Source organism: Canis lupus, chromosome 17 (assembly GCF_011100685.1).
Source record: "Canis lupus familiaris isolate Mischka breed German Shepherd chromosome 17, alternate assembly UU_Cfam_GSD_1.0, whole genome shotgun sequence".
Taxonomy (NCBI): Eukaryota; Metazoa; Chordata; class Mammalia; order Carnivora; family Canidae; genus Canis; species Canis lupus.
Genome location: NC_049238.1, coordinates 7,495,158 through 7,516,724, shown reverse-complemented (window position 1 = coordinate 7,516,724; position 21,567 = coordinate 7,495,158). Strand labels below are relative to the sequence as shown.

The 21,567-nt window shown below is 42.8% G+C and overlaps 1 protein-coding gene and 1 long non-coding RNA gene across 11 annotated transcripts in view; one reads left to right on the top strand and one right to left on the bottom strand.

The window, feature by feature from the left end:
- Window positions 1-9,687, bottom strand: part of LOC102154232 — a 33,343-nt gene extending 23,656 nt beyond the window's left edge. For 6 of the 10 annotated variants that reach the window (XR_005372077.1, XR_005372074.1, XR_005372075.1 and 3 more), the window contains exons 1-2: window positions 9,502-9,686; window positions 8,760-8,858 (exon numbers count right to left, since the gene is read on the bottom strand). This is a non-coding gene — a long non-coding RNA (uncharacterized LOC102154232). Of the gene's footprint in view, window positions 1-8,759; window positions 8,859-9,501 lie in introns of all 10 variants that reach the window. The other 4 variants (XR_005372081.1, XR_005372072.1, XR_005372078.1 and 1 more) reach the window with 1 other exon arrangement.
- The window catches only part of NOL10 (nucleolar protein 10), an 83,477-nt gene extending 61,910 nt beyond the window's left edge, over window positions 1-21,567 (top strand). Inside the window, exons 17-21 of the mRNA XM_038560769.1 lie at window positions 370-459; window positions 7,635-7,808; window positions 8,066-8,313; window positions 17,339-17,441; window positions 20,766-21,567. Coding sequence (XP_038416697.1) covers window positions 370-459; window positions 7,635-7,808; window positions 8,066-8,313; window positions 17,339-17,441; window positions 20,766-20,885 — 735 coding nt within the window. The 3' untranslated portion in view covers window positions 20,886-21,567. The remainder of the gene's footprint in view (window positions 1-369; window positions 460-7,634; window positions 7,809-8,065; window positions 8,314-17,338; window positions 17,442-20,765) is intronic.

Sequence of the window (21,567 nt, the reverse complement as noted above, 5' to 3'; positions counted from 1 at the left end):
GGCCAGGTGAGGGCAGGTATTCCTGGCTGAACTTTGTGTCTCCTTGTGCCCGCCTGATAACATCGCATGTGTCCACGTTATTTCCTACTCTGGGGATTGTGAAATTTTAAAAGTAAGAATCAGAGGGCGCCTGGGTGACTCAGTCAATTATGCATCTGACTCTTGATCCTAGCATGAGTCCTGATCTCGGGGTCGTGAGTTTGGGCCCACATTGGGCTCCACGCTGGGAGTGGAACCTACTTTAAAAATAGATAAATAAGAAAGAGAAAGAAAGAAATCTCTTGTTTGTGAAACTGTACTCCTTATAGAACTATTAACTTTTAAAGCTAAAATCTAGGTACTTAGTACACCTTTTTTTTCTTCTGCTAGAAACTGCCAAAAGTTAACAAAGAACTGGCACTTAAATTAATTGAGGAAGAGGAGGAGAAGCAAAAATCTACCTGGAAAAAGAAAGTTAAGGTAAGATTTTATAAGGTAGTGAAGATACTGCTAAGTTGTTTCTGTATTTTCTTAGTAACTTATAATTATCTTTTTTCTTTCTTCTCGGAATATTTTCCGAGATGTAGCTTTTTCCCCCCTGCTTGTCGAATGGTATATGCTCAATAGGGGAAGTTTGGAAAACAGAAAAGAATATAAAGAGTGTCGCTTACATAATTCTACCCAGAAAAAGACATCACTAATATGTTAGTGAATTTCATTCCTGTCTTATTGCTCTTAAAATTATAAGCTATAATACTGAGATAATATTGTATATTTATCCTGACTGTATAAAATAACAAGTGGTTTTGAGAGCTGCATATAATATATACTCTTAAGGATGTATAATTTATTTAATCCTTTTATTGTTAAATATTTAAATTGTTTATTGTTTTTCTTTGTTCTGACTAGATCTGTTTATAATTCGAGAAGTAATTTTTATTTAGACTTGGCATTATCAGGAGTATGCACACTTGTGTGTAACTGCTGTTTATGTTCCTTAGTTACTAATGGGAAAATGGAATGAAATAAGTAAGGGTTAGTGTTTCATGTTGTTGATATGGTCAAGGTGGGGAGATTTTTCTAACTTTCCCACATATATGAAGACTTCCTCATCATCTGCTTAGACTAGCTGGCAGGTAGGCAGATCACTCAAGTTTGGCTCTTTGCTGGAATGAGTTCTAAAGATCCAAGCTCCCAGGAGCCTGTGGACTTCGACTCTGAGTAAAGGGCCTGACCTTGGAACTTTGGGCTAGCTGTGTTATGCTCTCAGGTTTTTGTTTGCTTGTTTATTCTTTCTCTGTTCTCTTGCTGATTTCTAACCAGGTAAATAAACATGAGATAAGCCAGTTCTTTCTGTGTTTATTTTTGTTCCACTCTCTTATAATGCCAGCAGACTTCGGCTGATGAGTCTTATAGTTTCTTGCTCACTAGTTGGGTCATCCTCGGTGACCTTGGGCTTTACTGGAGCATAGTGTTTTCTTCTATAACATGCAAAGATAGAACCAGGAAGGGGATGTTTTTGCAGTGCTGTGATTTCTAAGTGGAGCACACACTCACTACTTAACCTCTGTCTCCTCATCCTGGTTGCATCTTCCCATCCTGGTCTATTACGTTTTTTTAATATATTATTTAAACTCTGATTTTAAGAGCCTCCCTTATGTAAATCCATAGATGACTTTTGTGCTTCCATTTTCCTTATGTGAATAATATACCAACATTGAAATAATCACTTAAACTTATTATATACATTTATATCCACATGCTATGTCTATGCCTCCTCCTAATTAATTCACATCAGAGCGTTTAAGTGTGTGTGTGGATCTTAAAGTGCTTGAAGTGCAAGTGCCTCCTGCTGTGTTGACTCTCTCCTCAGAGTATTCATCTTGATTTTCTTGTAAGCCCAGCCTGAGGATGACTAGAGAGGTAACTTTTTAACTTCAAAATGTCTTTTTGCAAGCTAAATGGGAGTGATCTTTGGATTACTGAAGCCCTAAAGCTTCAGGAGGAAGAACGTGGGGCTGATATAGAATGCACACGTATACATTCCTATCTATGTTTTATGCTGACGAATCCTTATCTATAATGATACGTATCTTAATATTACAGAGAGTAAGACACTTCAATTGTGATTTCAATACTTGTGAAGGGTGGTATACTCAGTTCAGGAGCTTTTTAAAAAGGCCCTGATGATCATGAAGATGTGGGGAAAGTATCCTGTCCTTGCCTCCCACCCCCTTTGTTTTAAAGACTTGCATTGCAGTTGAGGGACAGCCAGAGGTTTATAACACAGATGGTTCTCACTGTGCACAGGGTGCAGGCTGGTAAAATGACTATGTGAACTGAAAACCTGCAAAGTGATCTTAATAGTTAGTGGGAAAAATTGTGATTGTGCATTTACAGGTCTTTGTCAAAACATTGATAGAGTCATCCTGTAAAGAATCCTCCATCAGGCTGTGTACTACTTCTCTTGCAGCATAAGGAAGGACAACCTTCAAAATTCTTACCTTCCTTCATCAAACACCATTATCTCTCTGGCTGCTGGAAGCTGGATGTGCTGTCTTTGTAAAAGCAATGTCACCTATAAAATTCTGCTAGAAAGTGCTATTTGTAAAATGTGCCCCTGATTTGCTTTTCAGTTGCTTGCCAACCCAGCTCTGGACCTTATCATCAGAGCTCACTTTCTTTCTAGAAATACTTGTGTATAGTTTTCTAGAAATCTGAGGCTATTATTAGACAAAGTTTATATGACTTGTTGTTTAACGTTGTTATCTAATTAAAAACGAAGACCTTAAAGACCACTTGCAAGTTAAGGGAAGAAGCCTTCATAATGCAAAGAATACTTGAAAGAATTGTTCCGACTCTCAGCAGTTTGTTAGTTTTGCCTTTGAACTAAGTTCTTCAAACCCTCAAGATTTGTAATAGCTCTGATGACTTCTGATTTGAAAGCCAGTATGCTTTAATTCTGCTTTGGCCCCAACTGGAATTTCTTGGAGGCAGACACCAATATCTGCTCCCAAATATTGCTGCCACTGATAACATCGTTAGAGTGTAATAAGATGTGTACTGCAGACCTTATTGATGCTGGGCCTGCAGTGCAAAGGGACCCATTATCTAGTGTCAGGAAGCATTATCTGGACCTTATCCAAACTTAAACACTTGGTGATATTAATTCTAATTAAGACTTGATTCATTCATTTCTTTCAACAAATCCGTATTGAACTCCCCATGTACACAGGTTTGGCACCTGGTGATTCATTGGATTTGAAAGGATTTGAGCCATTTTTCTTATAAGTGTCATTTCCTGGCCGTTGGCCTTTTCTACCAGTTTTTCACTGTTGCCTTGGAGTCTTGTATGAATGTCCTTCTCTTGGGTTCTGCAGCAGCTCAGTTGTGTGTGGTCTTGCACGACGTCTCTAGGTCAAGTGTACTCTCACCTGGGCCGTTCACAGGAGAGGTGTCTTAGCCCGCAGGTTGATTCGATACTGTGAAGGGTATACTTTAAAGTAATAATTCATCTCTCTAGGGAGAAGATAGAGCCATGCAATGACACTGGGTTGGATCAGATCAGCTTTAACATTCCAAATACTCTTTTTAATGTTTTTTAGTACCAACTAAAGATTGTTTTTGGATTTATTAGTTTTAAACCACATGGTCTTAAAAACTAAGTATTTCTCCATGCTTTGTTAGGAATGTCGGCTCTCTCTCCCTTCTCCCCCATTTTCACCTGTCCTAAGGTAAGCACTTTTGCCCTTTTAGCAGACTATTTTGGTGTAAAGCAGATTACAGTTGCCCACAGTGCTCCTTTGTGACTTTTAAATGTCAGGCCAGGGATGCCTGGGTGTGGCTCAGCAGTTGAGTATCTGCCTCCGGCTCAGGGTATGATCCTGGGGTCCAGGGATCAATTCCCTATTGGGCTCCCTGCGGGGATCCTGCTTCTCTGTCCTCCTGTGTCTCTGTTTCTCTCTCTGTGTATCTCTCATGAATGAATGAATGAATGAATGAATGTCAGGCCAACCATCTTTCATCTTTTGATGACCTTCCCTCCTGGTAAGTTCTGTTGCAGTTTGGGACTGTCAGCACCAGCATTTACCTCATCGGGTCTGTGCACGTGCTCTTCCTGTTCCAGATGGAGTCAGGTGGCCATCTGTGATTACCGTCCCTTCAGCCTCTGTCTTCTATGGATTTAGTGGTTGGCCTTTTGTTGGTCTTATATACAGTGATCACTAGTTAGCGTTCAGTCCTTTGCTGGTTGTCTAAATCTCATGTCAAGATATTTATGTGAATATCAGTTGTTACATGAACTTTTCTTTTCCTGATGGAGTCTCTTCTACATGTGTCGACCCTGCTCCATCTGGACTGGTCACCTCTGAGTGTTGGTCCATGGTCAACATCCTGGGGATTCACTCCACCTCCTCCCCATCTTGGATACAGAATTAAAAGGACCTTTATTTCCTGAAGGCATATTCTTTCCAACCCAGACGAGCAGGCAGGCAGTGAGGGTATAGGGAAGAGATTTTCACATGTGCGGGTTCTCAGCAACAACCACACATTATATTGGAAGGAGAAAATGCTAGGTAATTTCCTGAGGAAAATAAACACATAAATGTAATAATATGTGGTTGTGCTACGCCAAGGGGTTGTCCTCCTTCCATTAACCCCGCCTGTAGTGCTGGCCACTGAGTAGGCCCCTTCAGTCCAGAAACTTAGGCTCTTCAGTGCTGGGGGATTTTCTTGGGGAAAAGAAATTTTAAGTACTTTGCTCCTACTATGATCTTAGGTCATTTGTTTATATTTAAGAGTGAAGGACCTAAAAAAAAGCTGAATGAAGACTCTGAGGTGGGGAGATAGGACTCAGCAGTCACTGTATGGTGACCCAGCCAAACTGTTTATTTGGGGAAGCTTCAAAAAGCAATGTCTTTTTGGTTTTTCTCTTGGCTGGTCTATTCTCCTGTTTGGAGGGTAGTGGCCTGGCTCCCAGCGTTCTGAAAGCTACAGTCACAAGGGCGTGGGGTGTGGGGCAGGGTGTCATCGCAGCCCATGGTGTGCAGCCCCTTTGTGCCACGTGCTTCCCTTGTCCTCAGGGTGCTGCTGCCACAGCAGGCACCTCTCTCTCTCCAGGGAAGAAGCCTCTCCTGGGACAGGGTGGGTTTGAGGCCTGCCTTGCTTCTTTTTAGAATCTTACCGCTCCTATTTTTCTGTCTTTTCCTCCTTCTTCTTAAGGCTCGTGTCTTTAAGCCTATATTCTGTTGCTTTAGTGGGGTTTTAGCAGAGGTTAGAAGGAGATGCTTGTGTGCAGACTAGCATCTTTACCCAGAAGCCTGCACCCAAGACATCATAGCATTCATTTCATAGATATCGTAGCCTTGAAGGAATTGACTTGTTTCAAATGTTAAGCATTCCTCGTATATTACTCTCTTGGGACAGAATATTCATGGTAAGCATCCTACTCAAATCTATAGATAATACTTCTTTGAAGTAGAGCTGTGATAGGAACAATGCTTTGAGAGATGTTTTTCAGATTTGCCTGGCAGGTGTTTAACGTGTGCATGTGTATTTCTAGGGTAGATAGCTAGCCAGACACATATAAACTACTGTAGAACATCACTAACTACATCTTATCATACTCCTTTTTTTAAATTGGTTGTAAAAATAAACAATTAGACCAGGAGAAATCTCCAAGGGAAATATTTTTATAGCTAGGTCAGAAGAGTTATTATTTTATAGTTGTTCTTCCAAAACATACTTGTCCATGGCAATATAATTTATTTGTTTAAAATTCAGAAAAAACGTAAGAATACTAGCAGCATATTCTTTTGTAACGTGTTTCTGTATTACTCAATGTGATTATTTAATAAATACAGTAAGAATTAATACAATTTAGTCTCCTCCTCTCACTTGAGACCTAGCATGGTGTTCCCAGGCAGTTAATGGTGTTCCTCAGAATCCAGAGGACATTCTCCTTAAAGACTTAATTTTGGGGATCCCTGGGTGGCTCAGTGGTTGAGCGTCTGCCTTCAGCTCAGGTTGTGATCCTGGGGTCCTGGGATCAAGTCCTGCATAGGGCTCCCTGCAATGGAGCCTACTTCTCCCTCTGCCTGTGTCTCTCCCTCTCTCTCTGTGTATCTCTCATGAATAAATAAAAATCTTTGAAAAAAAACTTCATTTTTTTTAGAGTAATTTTAGGTTCACAGCAGAACTTAGGGGCAAGTCTGGCCTGATCAAAGAATGCTTTTTTCAGATTTTGTCATTATCCTTGTGTCGTCAGACTTCACCAGTCCATAGTGGGCTGGAAATGCTCTTCAACTCTGTGTCTGTTTAAACCCATTCATCTGTCCTCAGATACTGCATCCCCCAGTGAGCCCTTTTGACATGTCTTTTGTTGGAGTTACTTTTTCCCTCTACCCTTAGAGCACTTTCAGCTCTGCTTAGCATCCTTCATACGGTGCCTTGGATCTTCTAGGCTTTTGTTTGTGTTTTTATTGTTTTCCTTCTCATTAGATCTGAGCTAGCACCTTGGAATCAGGAACTGGATTCTTACCTATCTTTCTGTCTTCCTTGAACCTAAATCTATCTTAGATATGATATTTAATCAGGGAACGCTTGATCAATGTATCTTAAATATATATCCAGTATGTCTTAGAATTTTAGGTTAAGGGTTTGTCAGACATTAGGGACATGCGAATAATAAATAGCATAAGTTCCTTAATGTCTTGTGCCTTATCAAATCTATTCCAAGTACCACACTCAGAAATCCACTGCTTACAAACAACCACAGACAGGTTAGCTTTTCCAGCCTGTGTTCAGGCTGTTTAATTTACAAACCCTGTGAAGTAGTTTGATTTTTCTGGTTTCCAAGCCTGTAGTAGATAAACATTAGAACTCTGAATGTAAAAGATTGTCATCTGTTTATGTGAACAGCTAAGTTTACAATACATTCTAGAAAACTTTCTATTCAAAATGGTACAACTAAAAAGGAATTTAGTTAGCGTCAGCCCTGACCTATTCAGATCGGTCTCAATAGCAATTTTATTGTGTCAGAAGGTTTACACTGTATCCTTCATGAACAGTTAAATGGCCTACAGGAAAAAATTGATGAGGCCATTGCGTAAGAGATGGAAGCTTCCCTTAGGTTTCCAAATAGCTCCCTGAGAGCCAGGAAGTATACACCAGCATCTCCTCACCGTGTTAATGGTTGCCTTATTATTACTATGTATTTTCTTTCCCAGTTTTGGAATATGAACTTGGAAGACTCACTAATTTTATTTCAGTATAGTAGCTATGCTTAAAAAACTGTGTTTCAGAACTATATGTTTCCTTGAAAAGTATTTTTTCATGAGAAATGCTAATTGAAGAAAATTCTTTCCAACATATTAGGCATAGAGTTAAGCCAGAAAAGTTCATTCTTAGCTCATTATGTGTAATGGCCACGTAATACATGTAGTCTGTGAAATAGATTAATAGAATCTGTGAGTAGGAGGTAAAACCCAAAGGCAGATAGAAAGTTCTGGAAACTAGTACTAAAGAATTTTCCTAATGATTTAATGTTATGCCTTATGCAGCCTATTCATTTATAATTGACTGAAATGTTTTTAGGCCGTCTTTCTGGTCAGATTTTGTTCATACTGACTTGAAATTCTGCATTCTTTTTGTCATAGAGCCTTCCTAATATTCTCACCGATGATCGATTTAAAGTTATGTTTGAGAACCCTGACTTCCAAGTAGATGAAGAGAGTGAAGAATTTAGGCTTTTGAATCCACTTGTCTCCAAAATAAGTGAAAAAAGGAAGAAGAAACTAAGACTCTTAGAACAACAAGAACTCCGTGAAAAAGTAATGTACTCCTTATCATTTTGTATCTGCTGTTGTTTCCTTAATGTAAAGTTTTCTATGTAAGTTAGAAAAACCTTTGGGACACTGGAGATATAATTCATTTGACCTTCCGCTCAGAAGTAGATCTTACCTAATTAAGAGCATTTTGCCCCGATGCGTGTGATGTCACGTACTCTGGACAATGACTCTTTCCAAGAGAACAGCAAGTCAGTGTTTGGTGGGGGATAGGAGCTGCTGCTTACTATTTTTATTTTCAGGAAGAGGAGGAAGAGCCGGAAGGAAAACCAAGTGATGCGGAAAGTTCTGAGAGTTCAGATGATGAGAAAGACTGGGTTGAAGAGGTCAGGAAACAGCGCAGACTGCTCCACCAGGAGGAAAAGATGAAGCGGCAGGAGCAGCTCAGGGAGGACCAGCAGACTGTCCTCAAGCCCCAGTTTTATGAGATCAAAGCCGGTGAGGAATTCAGGAGCTTCAAAGATTCTGCCGCCAAGCAGAAGCTGCTGAAGTGAGTAACCCCCCTCTCTGATGCCTCCCGGGTTGCCGGGGCCTTGCTCTTCCTCACGGCCGTGTGACCCTGAGGAGGACATCTTGGTCTTTGAACTTAACATGAGGGAAGCACCACAAGGTTTGAGGGGAAATATACTGGCCTTCCTTACGATGACTTTTAACAACTTTCTGAGGTGGAGTTCACATAGGGGAAGGCCCAGGGTGTGAGTGTTGGCTGGTAGAGGTAAGAACACTTTGACACTGCACAGGTCATGATCTTGTGTTGTCCTTGTTTCTTTCCCTCTGTTTCCCTCACCTACAGATACCTGTTTTGTTCTGTGCCCCTATGATTGATGGTTTTCGGTATAGTGGTAACTGAGAACAGCAACAGATTCTTTGCCTCTTAACAAAAAGTTATTTTTCCTAATTAGAATTTCCACTATGTTTATCTGTATCTCAGCTTACCTGATGACTGAAAAGATCACTTGGGAAATTTGCCAGAAATGTTAAGCCTTTTGCAAGAACACTGAGGGATAAGAGTGGTATTCTGGAATAGTCAAAAACCTAGAAACAGAAAATGGAATGGGGGTTACCCAGGCTGGAGGAGGGGGAATGGGGAGATGCTACTTAACTAGGTACATGGGCAGCCCGGGTGGCTTGGGTAGCCTGGGTGGCTCAGTGGTTTAGCGCCGCCTTGAGCCCAGGGTGTGATCCTGGGGACCTGGGATCGAGTCCCACATCAGGCTCCCTGCATGGAGCCTGCGTCTCCCTCTGCCTGTGTCTCTGCCTCTCTCTCTGCGTGTGTCTCTCATGAATAAATAAATAAAATATTAAAAAAAAATAACTAGGTACAGAGTTTCAGTTTGGAAGATGAAAAATTCTTGTAATGGATGGTGATTGTTGCACAGCAAGGTGAATATATTTTATCACCATAAAAAAGTCAACTTAAAAAAAAAACAGTATTACTTGGATAGTTTCAATTGTAGGTGTCTAAGTAAGGAACAGGCTAGGCTAGGTCCTCAGTTCCAGATTGTGTACAAGCCATAAGTTAGGTAAGTCTCTGTTAAGAGAGCTCCTGGGCTGAATGTTGATGTTCAAGATGAGAATGTGATAGATGGTAGATAATCTCAAAAGAAGAGCGCGAGTGTCTGGAGGAGCTGGGCGGAATGGATGAGGTGTGAGGTCCGGGGCAGTACCAGTTCTGTACCTGTACTTCTCCAGCTCCTTGCTTCCCATTTAGAAAATCTGGTTTTTCAGATGTAGGAAGTGGGAAAAGGGTGGAGAGGACATTGATGGACAGGCTAAACTGTCTCTGGAATGGAAGAAATATGACTGGTCCTCATGATCTCACTGCTTCTAGCAAGTATCTGGGACACCAAATAATAAGTAAATCCTTCAACTTAGAATCCAGGAGATCTCAAAATTCTGGTTCTAAAGAACCAAAGGTCTGCTGGTGAATGAAGAATCTAGTAATTGGGTTGGTATCTTTACCAGCCTTACTTTTCTTTCAGTAATAACAACTGCCTTGAGATACAATTCACATAACGTACAGTTCACCTACTTAAAGTGTAAGTTTCTAGTATATTAACAGAGTTGTGCAACTATTACCACAGTTAACTTTGAAACATTTTCATCTTCCAAATGAAGCCCCATTATCATTTGCTCCCACCTGCCCCCAGCCCATCCTGTCCCCAGACAACCACAAATCATCTTCTATCTCTATGGGTTTGCCTGTTCTGCCATTTCATATAAATGGAACTACACACCGTGTGGCATTTGTCCGGCTTCTGTTACTTAGCGTAATGCCTTCAATGTTCGTCCGTGCTATAGCATCTGTTAGTACTTCATTCATTTTTATTGCCAAATAGTATTCTGGTGTGTGGATAAACCATGTTCCCTTCATCTGTTCACCAGTTGATGGACATTTGGGTTGCTCCACATTTTGGTTATTATGAATAATGTTGTTACGAACATTTGTGTATAAGATTTTACGTGGACGTGTTTTCATTTCTCCTGGCTATGTACTTAGGAGTGGAATGGCTGGTCATATGGTAGCATTATGCCTAACCTTTTGAGAAACTGCCAAACTTTTTCAAAGAGGCTGCTCCGTTTTACTTTCCCACCAGCAGTGTGTGCAAGCCTCAATTTTCATGTTCCTGCTGGTCTTGGAAATTTAACTTGGAGTCCCACTCAGAAACAGAGGGAAGACTAGTTGTTTGTAGTATTCTGATTTGTAGTATTCTGATTCTGTGGAGTGAGATTCTTTGTTAGATTATCTGCTGGTTTTGTCTGGCTTTATTTACTTGACAACTGGCTCCTGAATCGGTACTGGGTAGACCCAAGTAGGCACATGATACATTTTTGTGGAACTGTGAATCTCCAGTGCCTTGGCTACATGACAGGCAACTCAGGAAGTTACCCTTTCAAGGGTAACTTGAAAGAAAAATGAGAAAGAACCCATTTACTCCCAACCCATTGGCCAGGAAAACTTAGGAACAGTTGTCTTTAGTGTAAGCATGGTAACACGGTGATTTGGGAGGAGGAGGCATGACTAAACTTTCTGACATTTTTGTTCTGCCTGTGGGTTTTAGTAGGACGTTAATAAGAGAAACAAAAGGGATAGAAATTTAGTACTTAATGGATAAATAATAGCCATGTTAATACACTACAATTAAACATTTTTACTAAGTTAAACTTTTTTTTTTTTTTTGAAAAGGAACTATATAAGTGATAATACTTCATGAGCTTAAAAGAAGAGTCCTGGTTCTTGAAGTAATAACCCTTTGGTATGAACAGCCTGCAGTTTGCTGGCGTTTTGGCACAAACTGCTCATTGAGTTCTAGTCTTGACTGGATTATTTTGGCAGATCCTGAACTTGCAATATTTTTATATTATTTGATGAAGCATTGAAGCATTATCCTTCAGAGAACCAAAGTGACACCTTCTGCTTATTCTGTGAGTTACCACAAGGCAATCAATAAAACACAGCATCAAAACTGAGTGTATCACATTTTAAATGTTTACTTGGACTTGCCCAACTTTAAGACTTTTTCTGTAAAGGGTAAAGTGAATTATGAATCCTAACTCAGTACTTGAGTGAGTCCTCTTCTTTGCTTGGCATGCCAACATGAATTCAGACAAAAACGTATGTCTGTCGACACATAGTTATAGACCTTATAGTATGTTGTGCTTTGTGAGTTTATTCACCCACCTGTCAGCCTCTCCAGCCACCCATTCGTCAGTGAGACATTGGTTGAGTGTCTGCCTAGTGTGAACAAAGTGCTGTCCAGAGCCAGGGGTTGGAAAGAGAAGGCACAGCCCACAGGCCTGTAGCCTTCACATTCTAGCTAATAGTCTAGAGCTAAAAAGGGCCATGTAGAAAGTGCATAAGAAAGGGAGAGATTTAAGGAAGTCCTTAGAAGAGGTCATACTGAAACTGGCTGTAGACAAAAGACAAAAAGATGAGCACCCAAGGCAGGGTGGGAAGATGGCATGCCAGGCAGAGTGACATGTGAACAAAGGAGCACTGTGTGAAAGCCGAGGGAAGCATGGTTTGGTGTAGGAGGGCATAGAATAACCAGAGAGCAGTGGGCAGGCCCTGGCCCAAGCATTGCTAAGCCAGGGAAGGTTGTCACACTGAGGTTCCCGTGAGCAAATCTGTTTCCAGCTCCTTCCCCAAATCATAAAATCATTTGTGAATAAAAGGAGTTCATATTGGTTATGGAAGATAAAAATAAAAACTTGTAGGTACAAAAAGTCCCTCTTTCCCAGAAACTCATAATGAAATATCTCAGTTTTAGAGAGAAAGCACAGGGAGGGGCTCCTGAGGTCAGCTAACAGACTATTCAGTAGTCCCAGTCAAAAGTGATAAAAGCCTGCACTGTGGGATAGAGATGACCAGGCCATCCTGAGCCCAAATTATCCACAAGACTGTCTAAGAATAGGAAAGGAAAATGGACATACATCACAACATTGTTCAGTTACTAATGTAATAGCGAAGGAAAAAGAGGTAGTTGGATGATATTGAACTGTCTGGCAGTGTTGCCATCAAGAGCAAGAATACAGAATGAAAACCAGGTTTAAGGCCACAAGTACTAAGCTGGCTATCAGCACATTAAGTGTCTTCTTGGTGATGTTCAGTAGAGAAACGGAGACCCAGGGGCTGGACTAGAGATACAGCGCTGAGAAAGCAGCTTTCCCTGTGTGATTGAGACCACAGGGTGAGGAAGATCGACTCAGTGTGTAGGATGCATTGAGGGTGAAGAGTGGAGCCCCTTGGGAGCAACAGGTATTTTTTTCTTGAGTCTGTGATAAAAACCACATGCCTCTCTTTAGGAAAATAAACAGCACACAAAGTACTACAGGTAGTTTTAGAGCTGTCACTGATAATACTGACAGCCACATGCTAACAATCCCAACTTGGACAAGCAGAGGGGAAGGTAGCTAGTAAAGATCACTGAGGAGTTTTCAGAGATGTAAGCTGGAAGGAGCCAAGCAGGAAGAAAATGGCACAGAGGGTGTGGCACAAATGTGCAGTGGGGCTGGGAGTTCCCTGAACAGAGGAAAGCCATTAGGAAGATTGTCTTGCTGGGACCAGCTTCTCAGGCACCAGCCCAAATGTCGGATTGCCATGGACTGATGAATGAATAGAGATAATAAATATTGTGAGTAATTAATGTAGATGATTCTTCCAAGAAGTTTGGCAGAAAAAGGAAGGAGTCCAAGCCAATAACTTGATGGGGAAAGTTTTTTCGGCTATTAGAGATAGAATGTGTTTGTGGGCAGAGCAGGATTACCCGTGGCAGCAGACAGTGACTTGAGACACCAAAGTCAGTTGGCAGAGCTGAGTTCAGTAAGCAGTCAGGAGGGGATGGGCCAGGGCACAGGCCAAGGAGACAGCCTCAGAAGGACAGGGGTTACCTCCTCAGAGACCAAGGGGAGGCTGTCAGGATGGGTGGGAATAATTACGTTTGCAGGTGGAAAGCAGGGAAGTTCATGCTGCCGGCCTGTCAGGATTCCAGGCACATTGGCCTGTCCAGTTATGGGAGTGGAGGCAGGCAGGTCCGCAGGGCCTAATGGAGGTGCTGGCCGGGTTGTGCCGGTAAGCCTGGAGAAGAGGTCTAGAACACAGCTTCCTGCACCTCAGAGTGGGGGTGCCTCTTCTCCTCTCCCTGCCAGGCGGCCCGTCAGTGGGAAGGCATTCTTGGAAGCACCTAGTCTGTGGCCTGTCTTGGAAATGCAGAGATTTCAGAGACATTTCCTACCTTGGAGGAATTCGCCTTCTTCATCAGGTGGTTTTAGTAGCTCATGGGAGGCCGCTTATCACGCCCACAGTTTTATCTGCTTGTGGATGAACCATGGCCAGTTTTTACTCTTCAGCTAATTTTCCTCACTGCCAGTGGATGAGAGCTGAAGGAACACAGTCTTATTTTAATAGAAGCATTTTTAATTTAATCTTGAAAGCAGTTTAATTCCAAAGTTGCACTTAGAAAAAAAATAATCTCTTATCACTCAAGTTAATATGCACTCAGGTGATGTATAAGCATATTTTCATTGTAATACTTAAGAATATGGAATAAAACGTGAAAGTCTCCCTTTTACCCCCTCACTCCCTCCCTGAGGTCTCTGCTGTGTGTGCCTTTCTAGAACCAAGTCACTCCTGTGGGCGCATGTTTGCACGTGTACAGATTAGCTATTCTGTTCTAGACGTGAAGGGGCCTTACTGATCCTATTACTGATGAACTTCTCTTCATGTAGCAATGAGTTGGAACATTTATCCTTCTAGTACGTGTAGGCCTCTCAATAACACATAAAACTCCCAGTAATGCCTAAAATGGCTCATAAGGTGGTTGGGCCATAACATACGTAACATTCTCTGATTTGAGATATTTACATTGTTTCTTGTTTTCCTCTTACCCCTTTCCACAATGATAAATGTGTGCTCATGTGCAGGGATTCCTATAGACTGAACTACCCTAGGCATGGAACTTGCTGGATCAAAAGGGTCTGTGATATGGCCGCATCGCCCTGGAGAAAGGCTTTGAGCTCTGACTTGCAACAACAGTGGATGTTACGAATCTTTAAATATGAACAGAGCTGCTAGATGAGGTATCCAGGTATCCTGGTTGCTTCAGTTCACATCACCTGAGATGGGCTTTGAGGAACTCATGTAAACAGAAAGCATGAAGATGGAGTTTTCAGTGATCTGTAAATATTTTTCAAAGTTAGTTGGCTCTAAACAGAGTATTTAACATTTTCCATTTATCTGTAGATTCCGTTTCTCTACCGCCTGCCTATTCCCCTTCAGAGTATAGACTGTGAAGGAGCGAGTCCTTTCTTTTGAGTTAAGTCCTATGAATGCTGTACTAACGCACATGCCTCCACAGAGAGTGATTTTTAAAAACTCAAGTTGAGCATTACTTCCTGAGGCATATAATAAGTATCTATCTAATTTGATGTTTCTCCTTGTATTTGCTGCCCACCTTCGTTTAAAGGTCGCCTAGCTGAGAATTCCTATTCCCTCCGCCAAAGCCCTGTCCGTAGTCCTGTGCTAAATCATTCCATCCTTTCAGCCTTTAGAAGGTTGACAAAGGTTGGAAGCCCACGTCTGTCTTCTTGGCCATCTCCACAGATTGGTGAGGGGCTGTTCATCATGTGACAGTGGCATTTTTTTTCCCCTAAAATTCTTCACCTTATTTAGGGATTTCTGCATTTTGTTCCTCTGTTGCAGTAGACAGTTTTCAGGTATTTGCATCTTAAATCACCTCCGACTGAATTCATTCTCAAATAGCTGGCTTAGAACTGCTGGTTAGCAGCCACATACCGTAAACTGACTTTCAAAGGGCGGGAAGTGGAACTTGCTTTAATGTAGAAATCTCCACGCTCAGTGCCTGTGTCTGATCTTTTGCCATGGCTCGTTCTAAAACTCAGCTTGTCTTTCCAAGTAGTCCAGACAGAACAAGTTTTTACAAGTACACATCGAAAGTACATTGAGAGAAAACCAGAATTTATGTACCCTGTCATGGAGGAAATAAGGTCATTCTTAAAAGCATAGTAATTGCCCACAATTTACTTGAAAAGTGACTTTCTTCCCAAATTAGTGTTTGCTGTGTGCCACCCTTCAGCAGCCATGAAGGGAAAGAACAGAAATGGCACGAACAGGCTGAGGAATTTGCTTAGGCTGACACAATCACATCCACACCGGAGTCCCTTTACACTTCATTTTTGAGTTCTTGTTTTAAAAAAAAAAAAAAACTAAACTAGATCTTTGTTTCATTCAGTCTGTCATGTAGAAGCTTGTCACTTGGAAGACTTTGTGGAACATTTCCTACACAAAACTTTATAAATCAGGTTTGGTCTGACACACTCCTGGAAACCAGAAATTCTTAAATCGGAATTCTGGTTTTAGACTTGAGTCCTCCTATGGCCTGGGGCGAGTCATTTAGCGCCTCACCTCCCTTCTTGCCATCTATAAAGGATAAATACTTGTGTCTCAGGGATGTTGAAAGGATTAATTAGTTCGTCTGTAAAGCACTTTGAAGATGAAAAGTACTTTAAAAGTGCTTCTTAATAACATTATTGCTTAGAAAAGAGTGCCACTTTTATGCTAACCACTTCACGTCTCAAGTTATATAAAGAAGGCATGTTCAGTACGTTACTACTAGTCATAAACTGGAGATAAATCTCTCATGGTGCGAACATCAAACATTTCCTGCGGAATTTCAAAGGAGCATCACTTTATCTTGCGGGCCATTTAGAAGCAGCGTTCTGCTCAGTAATTAGTTACGATGATCGTATTTCAGGCAAAAGAAAACCCTTCGCCCAATTCAGCTACTTTTTAAAATCAGTCCAGTTTTTTACTATTAACTCAAAAGGGGTACATTCAACTTAGGTTGGTACAAGGAGGACTGGAAAGGGAAGCACGTTGACTTTTTTGGAAGAGGGAACAGGAAAGAAAAGAGAACCGTATTCCTTCCCTCTTGCTTCCTCTACCCTCTCCTCCTGTTTTCCTCACGGGTGCCGGTGGGGGGATTGCTGCTTTGGCTGCATCTCTGAGCATTAGAGCCAAAGTGAAAACTTACTGCAAGTCTTTGTCTTGAAGCTTAATTCCAGTTTTTCCCTCCAAACTCAGTTCACAGAAGGGACCACTGTTTCGATTTTATAGTAAAACAATATTATTGCAACATGCCACGAAGTGTTATACGTACGAGACAGAGTGAACATCTCGATTATAAAGCCGAGGTAGGGTGGCAGTAATGGTGCCGAGGACAGGATTGCAGGACACAGATTATACAGAGAGACCCTAGAAAAGTCTGGGAGACATGAGCAAGGAACGAAATGAAACAGTCGGGGTAAAGTATATGGAAATACTAATTCAGGGAAAAATTTGGAAGGAAAAGGCACCTAGTAGCAGTGAGTGAGCAGACCGAACTGGATAGAATTTACCCGCCGTGCTTTTGCTCACTGTCTATAGGCAGACGGACTCATGTTTCAAATTGTTCATGCTGTGGGTGGTGAGGGTAGCTAAGGGATCCACTGGACTCGCATGGCACTTCTCCATGGCTTCACCTGGAAGAGGATCTGTGTTCGCTCCCTTGGAGACGTGCCTGAGGTGCAAAAGCATGAAGCACTCCGCCGCCTGCCTCGTGTGTGGTTTAAGTATGAAATGCTTCAGAAGCGTATGTGCCACTGACCATTACAGTAAATTATAGGCTTCAGAAATACCGCTCCTTGCGTGTTGGCTTCAGAAATGTGATTTAGTAAGATAAGTAGCAACCATTGAAAATATATTTGGAACCACCACTTAAAATGCTAAATTAGCGGGTGTTTTGGCAGCTGCTCTTTTTGCTTGTATCTATTGAGCATGAGCAATGACTGTCTGCCCCTGATTCTTTCCTCGATTATGTTAAGTGAATGCCATGTTCTGTCTTTCCCACAAGTGTAACAGATTTCCTTCGTGTGATCCATTCTAATTAAAACTTGTTTCAAATGCTAAATCAAAACATGATGCTAATTAATGTGTCATTCTCTTCATTCTCCTATAGTAAAACCCTTGAAGATCGTTTGAAACTTGAAGCAAAAAATGGCACATTGAGCGTATCAGACACCACAGTTGGCAGCAAACAGTTGACATTCACGTTAAAGAGGGTAAGTTTTTTAATGTGATTTTGTTAATTCAAGGAAGGAAAATAGGCTTCCAGTAGTGCCGTATAGTGTGTCTGACTTCAGCACAGCCTTCCCAAGCTTTTCCCCTATTGAGGAAGCCATGTTCCTGTTCTAGCACTTTTTCTGCAGCCAGAGCTCTTCCTGGGTTGGGAGTGAGCGCACAGCTCGGCCGTGGCAGAGCCAGAGCCCGAGGCAGAGCCAGAGCCTGAGCCTGAGCCCAAGGCAGGGGCGGAGCCCGAGCCCAAGCCTGAGGCAGGGGCAGAGCCAGAGCCAGAGCCTGAGCTTGAGGCAGGGGCAGAGCTCGAGCCCGAGGCAGAGCCAGGCTGGCTTCTGGTGTCCTGAGGGAGGCGGGACCTTAGTGATTAGGAGTTGGCGCTGTTGGTGTGAAGCTAGCAGTCAGTGTGGTTTCTGCGTCATTGGGCCACCTGAGGTGCGGCCTTGTAAAGTGAAAGTCCTATCTAGGGCTTATATAATTTGTGGTAAAATGAAAATAAGATGCCTCTGAAATTATTATTTTTTGCTAAAAACCAAAGAAGTACTAAGGGTTGAGTCAAGCAGAGGCTATGAAACAATTTGGGGAAATTTATCAATTAATGTTTGATTTTGCCTGTTTGTATCATTAGAGTAACAAAATTTTAACTATTAAATCTCACTTTTACCTAGGAATAATTAGGACTTTATGTAGTAGTAAGTCTTCTTTGATATTAGATGTGTGATATATTTAGGTAAACTCTTAAGTTTCCCCAGGATTTTCATATATACTTTCCTTTTTTAAGTAAACTCTGTACCCAATGTGGGGCTTAAACTCAAAACACCATGGTCAAGGGTCACATGCCCCACCGACTGAACCAGCCAGGCACCCCTCACACATACTTTCTAATACATGAATAAAATATAAGGGGAAAGCTTGTGCTTTAGTATTATTTCCAGTTGTGTAGTGGCAAAACTAGGATTAGGTCCCAGGTCCAATTTTCAGATTTCCTGTACTGCAGTTTGTCATCAGACTGTTGACCAGGCTGCTGCTAATAAGGCATGGGGGCTTGCACATGTCTGCATCCCTTACTTCTCTGGGCCAGCCTGCTGGTGATAGTGAGCCAGCAGCCACAGCAGGACTCAGAAGCAGAAGGAAAGGAAACTTGGAAGATGAGCATCTGGCCCACCGGTCGTGCGGGATTGGGCAGGTGGTGCTGACATCATCCAAAACAGCCTTCCAGAGAGAGACAGGCGAGTGTTCCTTTCTGAGTGGGGCTTTGCGGGACAGTCGCTGCTGCTTACAGGCTCCTCTGGAGGCTCCTACCATTGTGGGGAAGGCCTGGCAGGGAGGGCTCTGCAAAAACATGGTGCTGGAGAGGGAGCAGTGCTCCCGGGAGATTGCTCTGCACCAGACCGGTGGGGAAATGCCTAGGACTGATGTCCACGCTGAAGGTGCAGAGGAGCTCCCAACCTAGAAGCGCCTGCGCACCCTGTTTTATCTTTATTTGGTATATCATGTTCTGAGATCATTTGGACAAGAAATGCTTCTGGGGATACTTTTTAACATGAAGAAACAAAATATGGAGTAACCAGTGTTTGTTGATCTTACAAGGGTCTTGTTACCATTGTATGATGTGCCGGTATGTGGGTTCGGTATGTGGGTTCCTCCAGGTTTGTCGAGTAGTCCATTAACAAGTGCGTGTCAGATATCTGCTCTGTGGTGTGTGCTGAGGACACACAAAACAAGGCCGATGGGGTCCTTGCTGCCACAATTCTCAGTCTGTTGAAAGGAGGACACACCCAGTTATGTCAGTGGAGTGGTGGCAGGTGCTCCAGCAGGGGACAGGGTGCCGTGAGAGTGTCAGGTGGGGCCTGGCCTGGACAGAGGGGCTAGGGAAGGGTAGGTGATGTGTGGGTTGCGTCTTTAAGTCGAGCGAATCTCTGAGGGGTCAAGCAGGGTGCCAGGCACAGGGTACCACCAAGGCGAAGTTCTTGCTTGAGGAGGGAGGAAGCCAGGCACACTCGAGGATCTGAATAAGAGCCTCTGTGTGTAAAACGAGATCAGAGGGAAAGAGTGGCATCAGAGCAGAAACTATGCGGAGCTCAGTCCTGGAGGGCCTTGTGAGTGGGCCACAGCCAGTGTTTATCCTTCATTCTCAGTAGAACCGTGGAAAGCTGTTGAAGAGTTTTACTTAGCAGAAGACTGACCCTTTATATTTCTAAAAACTCACTGTGGATGTTGCCTGAGGAATGGGCTGAAGGGGCCCAGAGCGACAGTGCAGCAGGAGCAGAGGTGGAGCCAAGCAGAGGAAGGGGCGTTGTGCTGGGGAGGGATGTACAGGGCAGGATTTAGTGGGGCTCTTGAAGAGTAATAGTCATCAGAAAAAGAACTTAAGGATTTATTTGTTCTCATTTTCAGAGCTCCTGGATTAGGGGACTCGTTGGTTCTGGGTCTTACAGATTGCTCTCCTTCCCCACTACTCCCTTACCTCTCAACTCTTTGATTTTAAAATATTGAGTAATACCCCCTGGCGACAAATACAGACTTCTCCTTCAAGAGCAAAATAACAAAGGAATATTTTTAGGTGCACAGAATAATGCAGACCGGTGTGAAGCAAGCCTCATAGGTGTCTATAAGGCATTGCTTTTCAACTTTTAAAACTTATGCCCCAACAGTGCTCTCTTGGTTTACCTTTTGTGCCATTCCACTGGCTAAGGATATTTTTTTGAGTTTTGCATTCAAGGGTTGGTACCCTCAGAGCCATCAAACGTGATTTTAAAATCATACGGCTCTGACCTCCATCGTGGGTTCTGCATTGGCTCTCTTCTCTCCAAGAACTGCTGCTGGCAGCCACGGGCCTAATTGGGGGGGAGGGGGCCCCTCCACTCTGCCAGCACGGGTGTCACCCCAGGCGACATGCCCTTGGAGCCGTCAGCCTGTAAACCTGTGTGCTCACTCCAGCCAGGGACTTGCAGGCCACTTGTCTGCTGAGCCCTTGTCAGTGGTTAATGGCAGCAGATCTCTGCCTTCTGAGGGGAGTTGGACTTTTTGGAAACAGCCAAAAATTCTTTGGGACCAGTCCTGGTGAATGATACTTAATCGTGGTGGGTTATAGTACACCTTTAGTACGTGTTCAATATTTGTCTTGCGTTTGGGGCAGTGTAAGTAGACGAATGGCTCTGGCTTGTGAACAGGACAGCATTGTGGGAGCAGAGTCCAGGGCCGGCCGGCGTGGCCCCTGCAACTGGGCTGTGCCGTGGGATTCTGATGCTTACAACAGGGGACGTTGGGGTTTTCTTTCTCTTTCTCTCTCATGTAATTTTCTCCTTTAGTCCGAACAGCAGAAGAAGCAGCAGGAGGCTGAGAAGCTGCACCGACAAGAAAGGAAAACACTCCGTCGCTCAGCCGGTCACCTCAAGTCCCGACACAGACGCGGACGGCCGTTTCATTGAATCTGGAAACAATCCTGCGTGCAATTCGGGAGGTCATTGTTGGAGCACGTTAAACACACAGGAACGCACTTTAAAAGTACACATAAATTCTTGGTCTCTGTGTGAGGTAACATTCGGCAGCTCGTCCTGGTGCCTTCTGTGTTGGGCTTGGATGCTGCCCCCTTCCCTGCACTGGGCAGTGCACCACCCCCGGGGCGCTTCTCGTAAGTTGTTCCGCATAAACACTGTCTGCTTTCCTGTGGTTTCAATCATGTAGAACAGATTGTTGTTTGTCAATATTGTGAAACGTGTACCACCAAATGGCAGGTTGTCCTGAGCTGCAAGTTAAGATTGACCGTGTCCTGGGGACTTTTTTCCTTGTGGCATCTACTGCTTCTTAACCGTTGACCCCCCAGAAACCTCTTTCCTGTTTCAACATCTGTCGGTGTTGGCCGTGTTCACAGTTACACGTGGGTAGTAGGTTTGTGGCTTGTTGACATGTTTGGGACTTTTTGAAAAATATTTTTATACCAAGAGAATATAATTTAATGGTAATAACCTAAAACCAGAAATGGAAGCTACTGGTTTTTCTTTTAACTTTTCACAGGATTCATTACAGATTTTTTTTTCTGTTTCTTAAGTGCAATTTGAGATAAACTGGCTGGAGAAAAACATTTATAAAAATAAATACTTTTCATTTGAA